The sequence below is a fragment of the Mauremys reevesii genome, linkage group 9 (assembly GCF_016161935.1).
Source record: "Mauremys reevesii isolate NIE-2019 linkage group 9, ASM1616193v1, whole genome shotgun sequence".
Taxonomy (NCBI): Eukaryota; Metazoa; Chordata; order Testudines; family Geoemydidae; genus Mauremys; species Mauremys reevesii.
The window spans coordinates 49,105,442-49,119,425 of record NC_052631.1 but is presented as its reverse complement, the minus strand read 5'-3'; the positions used below and the strand labels follow the sequence as shown (position 1 = coordinate 49,119,425).

General features: G+C 45.5%; 1 protein-coding gene across 2 annotated transcripts in view; it reads right to left on the bottom strand.

The window, feature by feature from the left end:
• Positions 1-13,984, bottom strand: part of VPS8 (VPS8 subunit of CORVET complex) — a 253,480-nt gene that overhangs the window by 145,785 nt on the left and 93,711 nt on the right. For both annotated transcript variants that reach the window (XM_039488831.1, XM_039488832.1), the window contains exons 25-27: positions 6,038-6,110; positions 1,065-1,184; positions 43-114 (exon numbers count right to left, since the gene is read on the bottom strand). In XM_039488831.1, the coding sequence (XP_039344765.1) occupies positions 43-114; positions 1,065-1,184; positions 6,038-6,110 (265 nt within the window). The remainder of the gene's footprint in view (positions 1-42; positions 115-1,064; positions 1,185-6,037; positions 6,111-13,984) is intronic.

Sequence of the window (13,984 nt, the reverse complement as noted above, 5' to 3'; positions counted from 1 at the left end):
TGTAAATGAAACTCAAAGGGTTAATTTTTTACATGCACTAACCTTTAGCAGGATGTCCACAATTCTTTGTTGATACTCCACTGCTTGCTTGTCATTCTTAAAGTCTTCAAAAGTCTGCATTATAGAAGAGAATCTGTTCCGCAATATTCTTTGGCAACTTGGGAAGAAGCTTTTCAATGTTATTCCCATAAACAAAAAAGCAAATATGAGCAAGAGGATTTATTAAAAGGGTGTCAAAGTGCTTTCACACTCCTTGTAAGCATGTTACTTTATCACTATCTTTCAGGAGCCAAATGTCCCCTTGTTTTCTTTTGTTGGCCTGTTTAAGTGATTTTAAGGCACTTGATACTTTGGTGATAGAACAGACTGATTAGACAAGACAAGTATAGTGGGAAGGGGAAGAAGTGAAGGCAAGAGAAAATATGAATAAAGAAAAATGTTAATATTAAAACATTCTCCTGTTGAGGCACAAGCCTGAGAGTTTGTTATTTTTATCCCACCTGCAATTTTAGCAATGGCTTGATAAGAGAATGGTTAGCCCAGTGCACAGACCAGAGTCAGATTTTAAAACCAGAAGGGATCATTACAGTCATTTAGTCCAACCTCCTTTACAATACAAGCCAGAGAATGTCACCAAGGGTACATCTACTCAGAAGTTAAACACCCGCAGCTGGCCTGGGTCAGCTGACTCAGGCTTGTTGGGCACAGGCTGCGGGGCTGTAAAACTGCTGTGTAGAATGTTTGGTCTCGGCCTGGAGCCTGAGCTCTGGGACCCCAGGAGTGGGAAGGGTCCTAGAACTCAGGCTCCAGCCCAAGCCCAAACATCTACACAGCAATTTTTAGCCTCACAGCCCAAGTCAGCTGACCCAGCACAGCCCCGGCTGTGCCGCAGGTCTTTTATTCCAGTGTAGATGTACCCCAAATGGTTCCTGCATCAAGCCAATGGTTTAGCTAGTGTACGTCTTTTAGAAAGACATAACTTGCGATTGCGCAACAATGATAGATGAATAGAAGAGCTAGCTCCCCACCACCACCACCCTTTGCTGAACTTGAATTACTCTTACCAGTGCAAGAACGTTAAGGAACTCTCTGGTATCAAAGTGCAGTAGCGTACGAACATATGGGTAGACTTCTTCATCTGCAGATGCTTCAGCTGAGTGGAGACGGATAAGAAATTCAAACACCTGCAAGGAATATTTACACAAATGTTGATAATTTCTCACTATTACTCCCATTGTCACTGGTTGAATACCTGAAGAAAGAGTTCTAAACTCTTCTAAACACAAAAATACAAGTGAACAGACTCCTTTCTACTTGAGTGTCTTAAGTAGCGTAGGGATTCTGGTATTGAGCTCCATACACCATTGTGAAAGTTTACTTTGCAGCATAAACTCAACAAGCAAGTAGTATCACTATACATAAAGCAGTTCAGTTTAAAATACCACATGATTTCTTAAAAACTCTTACACAGCTGACATTACTGCAGCTCAGTTGCATAAACAGAGATCCTCTCTGTATGCTCCCCTACTGATAAATTCAGGCCAGGAGCAAAAATAATTACAGCCAACATTTTCAGACCTGAGTATCTAACTTTAGGCACTTGGACCCACATTTAGATATCTAGATAAGTGGCATGGTGCAGATCCCCACTGAAGTCTATGGGACCTGAAGGTGCTCAGCACCTCAAAGTTCAGACCACTTATTCAGGTGCCTCATTTAGGACACACATATGAATTTTTTTTCTGAAACATTTTGAAGTTCAAAGAAGTATCACATACAATGCAATTTTGCCTAAAATCAATGGTGAACACTGATGTGGTCATAGGCCAGCCACGAAGCTATAAGTTACAAGCTGAAACACACAATGAACCTTATAGGAAAAAACAGTCCCACTTACATAGCAATTTACATCTTCAGAGAGATGTACAAACACTAACCTTCACAATCACCTGTCAGTAGGTAAACTGGTATTATTCCCACTTTATAGATATGAAATCTGGGTAACAGACAAGTGAAAGGACCTGGCCTAGTTCACACAACAAATCTGCAGAAAAACCTGAGACTTTCAGTCGTGTGCCTCTAGACCCGGCCAATGAGCACAGTAATCTCAGCAAACTGCATTTTAGTGTTAGAAAATATCTGATTTGGAAATTTCTGTTCTGGATCCCTTCATAGTAGTTGGAGGCAAGTCAGATCTTTAAAAGGACAAAACTTCACATTTGCACCAGAATCTTTCAACCAGAACAAATGTCTAATTAAAAAAACAAAAAAAAAACAAAAAACAGACACTGCCAAGGTGTCAGACTGTTGGACATGAAGGAGCCAAAAATGGAGAAGTACCTGAGAATCGACTCTCCCGTTCAAATCCAACAGCCCAAATACTGGGGAATTCAAGGCAGTAACAGCCATTCCAAGCAGGGAGGGAGGAACAACAACTATGTACATTTAATTACAACTAGTGGTCTGAGATATGGAGAGTTTACAGAGATACTACTTCCTGCAGTATCCTACCAAATGTCAGGTTGACTGACATCGGGTGGTCATCTTAAGTCTGAAAGGTTGAGGGGTGAAAAGCAGATTGCTGCTCTATAAATTTCATAAATTGCCTGAGTCCTTTGTGCCCAAGATACAGCTTGTGGAAGGTGTAGTGACTCCTGGAGGAAGGATCAGTTCCTCTGCCTTATTAGTCAGAGATATGAGCTTGGATTCATCTTGCTACCTTCCCCAGTTGATAATAAAGGAAAATTAGGTATTATGGTTTCTACAGCTTTTGGCTTCACTTGGATTCTCACAGATTGTGTCAGACTCCTTAGAGTATCAGAGGGGTAGCCGTGTTAGTATGGATCTGTAAAAGCAGCAAAGAGTCCTGTGGCACCTTACAGACTAACAGACGTATTGGAGCATGAACTTTTGTGGGTGAATATCCACTTCGTCGGATGCATGTGAAACTCCTTAGAGTGTTTAACACTAGGGTGGAAAGACAGCAGAACTCTTTCTGGGAATGGAGTATTAACTGTCAGGCTCAAGGAAGGGTCAGTCTCAGAACTCTTCCAGCTGAAATGTACATTTAATAGATCAGTAAAGGGAGCCCAGAGTTCAGAGTACCCTTCTAGTGCATGGACACCGCACCAAGTGGCTTACTGAGGGCTCTGGCCTGAGCCTACATGACAGTGGTTGGCCTCCAAGAAGGAAATCTGCAGAGGCACGAGATTCTCAAGTGAAGCAGATGTCTGAAGATGATGAGATACTCAGCTGGGGCTCATGCAAGACTGCACTATGAATTCTGGCAACATGAGCTTCTAAACCCAAAGAAATCCCACTCTGAAGAAAACGCTATGCCTTATTTTTCCCCTCTTTTTGTATAAATTTTCTTGTCAATTCAACAGTGGTACAACTTCAGCCAGTGAGTTATACAATAGAACCTCAGTTTCGAACACCTCAGGAATGGAGGTTGTTCATAACGCTGAACAGAACATTATGGTTGTTCTTTCAAAAGTTTACAATGGAACATTGACTTAATACAGTTTTGAAACCTTACTTTGCGTAAGAAAAATGCTGCTTTCCCTTTTTTAAAAGTAGTTTAACACAGTACTGTACTGTATTTGCTTTTTTCTGGGGGGGGGGTCGTCTTTGCTGCTGCCTGATTGTGTACTTCCAGTTCCAAATGAGGTGTGTGGTTGACTGGTCAGTTCATAATTCTGATGTTCGCAACTCTGAAGTTCTACTTATTCTCAGTGGACTCTTTCCTAGATCCAAGGTGGTGTCCACAATCTTGGCTGAGTAGCCTAGATCAGTGTTTCTCAGATCCCAGGCTGCTAAATGAAGGCCCAGATTGGGGTGAAATATCAGACCCTGAAATAGAAAGCCCTCTTGTACTAGAAGTATCCACAATGTATCAAGTTCCAAGAACCACAGTTACTGAGCCCAATCAAGAACTATCAGAAGAACTCTGGAAAGAGCACAGCTAGGGAACACTAACCCTCATTGCTGCTGTTCCTAGAGACTGAGGTACTGCTTGTGCTGGACCATGTTACCAGAGGCGTTGCTGCTGTGCTAATTTAGATGTTGAGCTAGGACACGGTACTCCTGAGGATTGTGGGGGAAGAGTGCCTGAGTCGGTCATGAATGGTATAGAGAAAAAGTGTTATTTACCCCTTCATATAACACAGGAACTAGGGGTAACACAATTAAATTAATAGGCAGAAGGTTTAAAACATACAAAAGGAAGTACTTCTCCACATTATGCACAGTCAGCCTGTGGAACTTATTGCCAGGGGATGTTGTGAAGGCCAAGAGTATAACTGGGTTAAAAAAAGAATTATGTAAATTCATGGAGGATAGTCCATCGATGGCTATTAGCCAAGATGGTCAGAGACAACCTCGTGTTCAGGGTGTCCCTAAGCCTCTGACTGCCAGAAGATGGGACTGGACAACTGGAGATAGATCACTCAAAAACGCCCAGTTCTGTTCATTCCTTCTCAAAGCATTTGGCACCAGCCACTGTCAGAAGACAGGACACTGGGCTAGATGGAACACTGGTCTGACCCAGTATGATCATTCTTATGTAGTCTGATGCCTGCCACAGCAACTGAGGCACACCTGGCTTGTACATCCATTGGGAGGTTGGTCCTGGCATCCTGAAACACTGTCAGTGATCTAGCCTGCCTTAACACACCAGAGCAGTTTGGCTCATTTTTGTAGCTGTTTGGCTTGCTCCTACATCTGCTCCATGTTTTCTGCTCTGACAAGTAGGCACAACAAGGGAAGCAGCAAGCACAGTCCCTCAGAAAATACCATGCGGTCACATACTCTAGATCCAAAATGATAAAATCGGAAGACATCAAATTGCAAAGTTAGTTAGGGAAGTAAAACTGACCAGAAACACAGAAAACAGTCCTTCTGCCCCAGCTCAGCAAAGGTCTGGCCTGCCTCCAAGTGCTATGGACAGAGGAGTAACGCGGTATACAAATTGCTGGGTGACAAAGGGGAAAGATACACTAGACTGGGCAAGGTCTTGAAGATGCAGATACAGCATCTGGAGGGGATGCTAAAGGTGAAGGGAAAACCAGTGGAGGTACTGAAGGAGAAAGATGCAGCAGCAGGATCACTAACCAGCAAAGTTTAAAAGGCAAATATGAGCATTGGGAGAACAAGGAAGAGGTGGCTGCAACAGTTAAGGCAAAAGAGGCCTTGGGTATGAGGCAAGATTTTAGCCACAGGGATATCGAGGAAAGGGTGCTGAAGGTTGTACTGCCAAGGCCTTTAATGTACTCATGTCTGTAGCTGAGAGTTTGTCTACATGGGTGAAAAGCCCACAGAAGTGCTGAGTAGCTAGTGTGCACCAGCTAACTTCCCCTGCAGACAATCTTACCGAGCACTAGGAGTGCCTATGCATTCATTAGCTTACTACATTTTGGAAGTGTACTAAGATAAACTGCCATAAATGCGCAGTAAGAGCCTCCACACGGAAAGTTAGTGTGGAGTAGCTAGCATGTTTTAAATCCACACTCTAGTTTACTGTGCACTAAATTCCCCATGTAGATAAGTCCTGAATGACTTCAGTCCCTACTGTTGTCAATAAAGTACTATTCAGGAGCACTACAATCACTCCCTACTTCTGAATGCATGGCTATCCATACATTGCACTTCACTTCAAGGGTCTTAAGAGGTCAGCTATAATGAAAGCTCAAAACCTAGAACTTCTCCAACTTTAATTTCCGTAGTCCTAGCTGCCTAAAGTCACCAAAGTCTGTCTAGAAACTAGACTGAGGACTGCATGTTTTCCCATTTCTCAAGGAAGCAAGAGAAATATTAAGCTTGATGGCAGCCGTCTACAAACAGCTGCGTGGTAATCCATGGTGGGTTATAAACTCACAGGGCTGCAGATATCCAAGTTGCAGTAGTTTTCTATCATACACCTACCTAGGAAATAAAAGGTAGGTAAGACGACAAGGTGATCCTTCATCTCTTATCAACAGTCCTGCAATACTTGCTTCATTCCCTATGATGAACAGTATCCTTCCAAACAAATACTCACCTGGTTTTTAACCAAGGGTACCAGATCTTCAGGAATATCACCCAATGGATAAGCACGGCCTGCTAAACAGCAACTGTGGTAAAAAGAAAAAAACCAGTTACTACAAAGCATTGACCTACTACTGCCCAATACGAAACAGATTGGAACAGTGTCTTCCTCCCTTTCCCCCACCCAAGCTGCCTAGGCTTCAATATGCATTTTTAAAAAATCAGTTCTTCATATCAAAGCACAAAACCAGGTAAACATGTATCCTTAACAACAGTGCTATTATCACAAGGGAAAAGACAGTTACCTTTTCTGTAACTGGTGTTGCTCACGTCCATTCCACAATAGGTGTGCGTGCTCGCCATGTGCACCGGTACCGGACGTTTTTCCCCTAGCAGTACCCATAGGGGAGCACCCCTAGCAGCCCCTGGAGTGGTGCCACCATGGCACGGTATAAGGGGCGCTGCGCACTCCTCCACCCCCGGTTCCTTCTTGCTGGAAAACTCCGACAGAGGTGAAGGAGGGTGGGATGTGGAATGGACATAAGCAACACATCTCGAAAAACACCAGTTATGGAAAAGGTAACCACCTGTTCTTCTTCAAGTGATTACTCATGTGCATTCCACAGTAGGTGATTCCCAAGCTATCCCTGTTGGAGGTGGGTAGGCATTCACAGACACCTGGGACGGACCACTGTCCTGCCAAACCTTGTGTCCTCACTGGTCTGGGAGACAATTGCATAATGTGAGGTGAACCTGTGCGCCGATGACCATGTTGCAGCTCTACAAATGTCCTGAATAGGGACGTGAGCTAGAAAGGCGGCTGACAAGGCTTGCGCCCGTGTTGAGTGCGCTCTCACAATTGGTGGTGGGGGAACTCCCATCAGGTCGTAAAAAGTACGGATACATGAAGTGATCCAGCTGGAGAGCTGCTGAGTGGAGATCGGCCAACCCTTCATTTGTTCAGCCGTGGCAATAAACAGCTGTGTAGACATCCTGAATGGTTTTGTCTGTTCCAGGTAAAAAGGCAGGGCCCATCTCACATCTAGCATGTGAAGACAGTGCTCCTCACTAGATGCGTGAGGTGTGGGACAGAGTACCAGAAGGGAAATGTCCTGGTTTATATGATAGGCTGAGACCACCTTGGGGAGGAACGAAGGGTGTGGGCAGAGCTGGACCTTATCTTTATGAAACACCATATATGGGGGTTCAGAGGTTAGGGCCCGGAGCTCTGAGACTCTCCAAGCAGACGTGATTGCCACAAGAAAGGCTACTTTTCATGAAAGATTGGACCAGGAGCATGTGGCAAGCGGCTCAAACGGAGGCCTTGTCAGCCTGGCCAGAACCAAGTTCAGGTCCCACTGTGGAACAGGGGGCCTAACATAAGGAAAGAGGTGCTCCAAGCCCTTAAGGAATCAACCGGTCATGGAGTGAGAAAATACTGTGTGGCCTTGCACAGATGGGTGGAAGGACGATATGGCTGCCAGATGCACTTTGACAGACGAGGGCGCTAGACCCTGGGCTCCGAGATGAAGGAGGTAATCCAGTATTAGCTGGAGCGGAGCAGTCACTGGTGAGACGCCATGATCGGCGGCCCATCAAGAAAACCTTGACCACTTTGCCAGGTAAGCCAGACATGTGGAGGGCCTTCTGCTTTCCAGGAGGATTCGCTGGATGCCCTCTGAGCAGGTCCTTTCCTCTTGGTCTAACCATTGAGCAATCATGCCGTGAGGTGGAGGGCTGCAACGTTGGGGTGGAAGAGGCGACCTTGGTCCTGAGAGAGAAGGGCTGGATGGGTCAGCAGTGGCCATGGAGGGTCCAACAGAGTCCCATACCAGTGTTGTCTGGGCAATGCCGGGGCAATCATGAGGACGCAAGGCTTGTCCGTCTTGATTTTTTCCAGGACCTTGCTGATCAACAGAATTGGGGGAAAGGCATATAGCTGCTGGCCTGACCAGGACAGAAGGAAGGCGTTGGAAATCGCGCCCTTGCCCAGGCCTCTCCTGGAACAAAACCGGGGGCACCTGTGGTTCTGCCTGGTTGTGAAGAGGTCCACTTAGGGAGTGCCCCACGTTTGGAAGATCATGTGAGCCACCCCTGGGCGCGACAACCACTTGTGTTGGGAGAAGCCCCGGCTCAGGCAATCCGCTCGAGAGTTCTGGATGCCCGGTAAGTGGTGGGCTTCCAAGTCGATATTGTGGGCAATGCAGAAATCTCACAGTCAGAGGGCTTCCTGGCAGAGGGCTGTGAAGTGGGTGCCACCTTGCCTGTTGATGTAGAACATCACGGCCATGTTGTCCGTGAGACCTCTGACTATCCTGTCTGCAAGGCACAAGCAAAAAGTCACGCAGGCCAGATAGACTGCTCAGAGCTTCTTGACGTTTATGTGCAGGTCTAGTTCCTGCGCAGACCACAAGCCTTGGGTCTGGAGATCTCCCACATGGGCTCCCCAACCCAAGTCCGATACATCAGACACCAGTTCTATGGTTGGGGAGCAGCTCCTGAATGGGACCTCTCGGAGCACATTCTCCAGGGTGGCTCATCAAAGGAGGGAGGCTAGTATGGTCTCGGGCATGGTAAGGACTTTGTCCAAACTGTCTCTGGACTGGGAGAACATAGAGGCCAGCCAGAGCTGAAGGGGCCACATTCTGAGTCTTTGGCACAGCGTACCATGTACGTGCATGCTGCCACGTGACCCAGGAGTTGGAGGCAGGCCCTGGCAGTTGTCACGGGAAACCTTGTGATCATCCTGATGAGATCCCTCAAGGTTTTGAACCTGTCCGGCGGGAGGGAAGCTCTGCCACTGCGCCATGGTGGCACCACTCCAAGGGTTGGTGGGGGCGCTCCCCTCTGGGTACTGCTAAGGGGAAAACTTCTGGCACTGGTGCACGTGGCGAGCACACACACCTACTGTGGAATGCACATGACCAATCACTCAAAAAGGAATCCAAGTTTTCTGCATAAACATAACCAATTAGTGCTGGACTGTGGCACAGGAAACAGGAGGTGACACTGGGACTTTGAGGGGGGAAACATATGAAAAATCATGTGTGTATATTTGGGGCAGCATTTGGAGCAACACTGAGTCTCCTCTTTTCAGATTCATTAGAATCTTGGATGTGGCGTGCTCAGATTCAAGAAGTGGAGACTGGATATTAACCACTTGTGATGGGGTGTTCACCCCACACAAGGCCCAGAAGGGTTAAAATGGCCAGGTGGGCCAATTAACTCCACAGGCTGAACCTGGAGAAGCCAGGAAGCAGGGAATTGATTAGAAGCACACTCAGCTGGAGAGGCCTATATAAGCCAGGAAGCCAGCAACAGAAGAGGTGGCAGGGAAGGAGTCTGAAGTCACTCCCTGGGAGAAAGGACATGTGTAGGGAGCTATGGGCAAGTAGCATACAGTTACTCTCTGAGAGAAGGGAGTGTGGCTTGGCAAGCCCAGAGAAAGGGGAGAGCCAAAGAGGTAGGCAAGGCTCAGGGGAAAAGCAGCGAAGTGTGGAGTAGGTCAAACCTTGGCAGTCAATAATAGGGCCCCTGAGCCAGGACCTGGAGTAGAGGGCAGGCCCAGGTCCTCCTACTCGCTGCTGATGGAGTGGCACTGGCAGGGCAGTGAGCAGGAAGAGCCCATTTGTCAAGCGGGACTTGGATACCCAGGAAGAGGAGAACACATATGGTGACCCAGCCAGAGGGCTGTCATAGACTCAGACTCATAGACTTTAGATGATCATAATGGTCCCTTCTGACCTTAGTCTGACCTCCTGCACAACGCAGGCCACAAAATCTCACCCATCCACTTCTATAACTAACCCCTAGCTTATGTCTGAGTTATTGAAGTCCCCAAATTGCGGTTTGAAGACCTCAAGCTGCAGAGAATCCTCCAGCAAGTGACCCGTGCCCCATGCTGCAGAGGAAGGCGAAAAACCTCCAGGGCCTCTGCCAATCTGCCCTGGAGGAAAATTCCTTCCCGACCCCAAATATGGCGATCAGTTAAACCCTGAAGCATGTGGGCAAGACTCACCAGCCAGCACCCAGGAAAGAATTCTCTGTAGTAACTCAGATCCCAACCCATCTAACATCCCATCACAGACCACTGGGCATACTTACCTGCTGATAATCAAAGATCAATTGCCAAATTAATTGCCAAATTTAGGCTATCCCATCATACCATCCCCTCCATAAATTTATCAAGCTTAGTCTTAAAGCCAGATATGTCTTTTGCCCCCACTACTCCCCTTGGAAGGCTGTTCCAGAACTTCACTCCTCTAATGGTTAGAAACCTTCGTCTAATTTCAAGTCTAAACTTCCTAGTGTCCAGTTTATATCCATTTGTTCTTGTGTCCACATTGTTACTAAGCTTAAATAATTCCTCTCCCTCCATAATATTTATCCCTCTGATATATTTATAAAGAGCAATCATATCCCCCCTCAACCTTCTTTTGGTTAGGCTAAACAAGCCAAGCTCTTTCAGTCTCCTTTCATAAGACAGGTTTTCCATTCCTCGGATCATCCCAGTAGCCCGTCTCTGAACCTGTTCCAGTTCGAATTCATCCTTCTTAAACATGGGAGACCAGAACTGCACACAGTATTCCAGATGAGGTCTCACCAGTGCCTTATATAACGGTACTAACACCTCCTTATCTTTGCTGGAAATACCTCGCCTGATGCATCCTAAAACCACATTAGCTTTTTTTTACGGCCATATCACATTGGCAGCTCATAGTCATCCTGTGATCAACCAATACTCCGAGGTCCTTCTCCTCCTCTGTTACTTCCAACTGATGCCTCCCCAGCTTATAACAATAGTTCTTGTTATTAATCCCTAAATGCATAACCTTGCACTTTTCACTATTAAATTTCATTCTATTACTATTACTCCAGTTTACAAGGTCATCCAGATCTTCCTGTATGATATCCTGGTCCTTCTCTGTGTTAGCAATACCTCCCAGCTTTGTGTCATCCGCAAACTTTATTAGCACATTCCCGCTTTTTGTGCCAAGGTCAGTAATAAAAAGGTTAAATAAAATTGGTCCCAAAACCGATCCCTGAGGAACTCCACTAGTAACCTCCTTCCAGCCTGACAGTTCACCTTTCAGTATGACCCGTTGTAGTCTCCCCTTTAACCAGTTCCTTATCCACCTTTCAATTTTCATATTTATCCCCATCTTTTCCAATTTAACTAAATTCCCCATGTGGAACCGTGTCAAATGCCTTACTGAAATCGAGGTAAATTAGATCCACTGCATTTCCTTTATCTAAAAAATCTGTTACTTTCTCAAAGAAGGAGATCAGGTTGGTTTGGCACGATCTACCTTTTGTGAAACCACGTTGTATTTTGTCCCAATTACCATTGACCTCAATGTCCTTAACTACCCTCTCCTTCAAAAATTTTTCCAAGACCTTACATACTACATATGTCAAACTAACAGGCCTATAGTTACTCGGATCACTTTTTTTTCCTTTCTTAAAAATAGGAACTATGTTAGCAATTCTCCAGTCATACGGTACAACCCCTGAGTTTACTGATTCATTAAAAATTCTTGCAAATGGGCTTGCAATTTCATGTGCCAGTTCCTTTAATATTCTTGGATGAAGATTATCTGGGCCCTCCGATTTAGTCCCATTAAGCTGTTCGAGTTTGGCTTCTACCTCGGATGTGGTAATATCTACCTTCATATCCTCATTCCCAATTGTCATCCTTCCATTATCCCTAAGCTCCTCATTAGCCTTATTAAAGACTGAGGCAAAGTATTTATTTAGATATTGGGCCATGCCTAGATTATCTTTAACCTCCCACTCCATCCTCAGTGTTTAGCGGTCCCACTTCTTCTTTCTTTGTTTTCTTCTTATTTATATGGCTATAGAACCTTTTACTATTGTTTTTAATTCCCTTTGCAAGGTCCAACTCTACATGGCTTTTAGCCTCTCTCACTTCATCCCTACATGTTCTGACCTCAATAAGGTAGCTTTCCTTGCTAATCCCACCCATCTTCCACTCCCTGTAGGCTTTCTGCTTTTTCTTAATCACTTCTCTGAGATGCTTGCTCATCCAGCTTGGTCTACAACTCCTGCCTATGATTTTTTTCCCCTTTCTTGGGATGCAGGTTTCTGATAGTTTCTGCAACTTTGACTTGAAGTAATTCCAGGCCTCCTCTGCCTTTAGATCCACAAGTTCTTCAGTCCAATCCACTTGCCTAACTAATTTCCTTAATTCTTTAAAGTTAGCCCTTTTAAAATAAAAAACCCTAGTCCCAGATGTATTTTTGTTTATCCTTCCATCTAGTTTGAACTGGATTAACTCATGATCACTCGAACCAAGGTTGTCCCCTACAACCACTTCTTCTATGAGGTCCCCACTACTCACCAAAACCAAATCTAAAATGGCATCCCCCCTTGTTGGCTCTTCAACTACTTGATGAAGAAATCCATCAGCTATCACATCCAAAAAAAACTGAGCCCTATTACTACTACTAGCACTTGTCCTCCAGTCTGTATCTGGGAAGTTAAAGTCTCCTATGATCACACAATTCCCATTAGTGTTTACTTCATTAAAAACATTAAAGAGGTCTCTATCCATCTCCAAATCAGATCCCGGTGGTCTGTAGCACACCCCAAGCACTATCTCAGGGGAGGCTCTAGTAGCTTTCTTTCCCAATGTGATTTTTGCCCAGACAGACTCCATCCCTTCTTATTTCTTTACAGTTAACCTCATCATTGACATACAATGCTACTCCACCACCTTTGCCTTTATTTCTGTCTTTCCTAAACAGCACATAGCCTTCAATACCTGTACTCCAGTCATGACTACTATTCCACCATGTTTCTGTTATCCCTATAATATCCGGTTTCACTTCCTGCACCAATAGCTCTAGTTCCTCCATTTTGTTTCCTAGGCTCCTCGCATTAGTGTACAGACAGCTTAATTTTTGCCGTTTGGCTTCACTGACATTCTTTATCTGGTTAGGCACAGACATTCTACCACCACTATCACCTATTAGACTGGTATTTACACTACACTTCCTCCTTATGTCCATTCTTCTGCTCTTGGCTGTATCCTCTCTTACTTTGTTTTCTTCCCTCTCGGTGTTAAATTCCGGCGTGGAGATTACCTGGACATCTCCCAACCATCTCCTCCAAATTCCTAGTTTAAAGCTCTCTTAATCAGTTGGGCGAGCCTCCATCCTAGAAGTCTATTTCCCTCCTTACTCAGGTGAAGTCCATCTCGAGAGAACAGTCCTCTGTCCATGAATGCTTCCCAGTGGCTGTACATCCCAAAGCCCTCCTTATAGCACCACTGCCTGAGCCATCTGTTGATCGCCATAATCTTGTCACACCTTTGTTGCCCTTCTCTAGGAACAGGCAGAATCCCACTGAAGATCACCTGAGCCTCGATTTCCTTAAGCGTCTTCCCCAGCCTGGCATAGTCTCCCTTGATACTTTCCAGCGAGAACCTAGCCATATCATTCGTTCCCACATGAAGGATAATCAACGGATTCTTTCCCGCTCCCATTAAGATCCTTTTCAGCCTCAGGTCCACATCCCGTATCTTAGCACCCGGCAGACAGCACACCCTTCTGTTCTCTGGATCAGCTCTAGTTACAGGCCTGTCTATTCTTCTCAGTAAGGAGTCCCCAATCACATAGACCTGCCTTTTCCTGGTGACAGTATGATTCTCTGGTCTATCCCCTGCTCCCACTGGCTGCAAGTCCTCTCGATTCCTGTTCGCCCTTGCAATCCTCCACAACCCATCCTGTATTCTCCTGGGGCTCATATTTGGTGTTGTATCCATTGACTCTTCCCCTCTTCCTGTAGGGCTAGCTGCTCTTCTCTTTTTCCTTGCCCTCTCACCGTCAGTGACCACCTGCTGTGTCCCTTCTTCATTTTTCAACTCTGCAAACCTGTTCTTGAGCTCTATTTCTCCTTCACTGGCCTGTCTTTTCCTCTGCCTGGTTCTCTTAGTTGC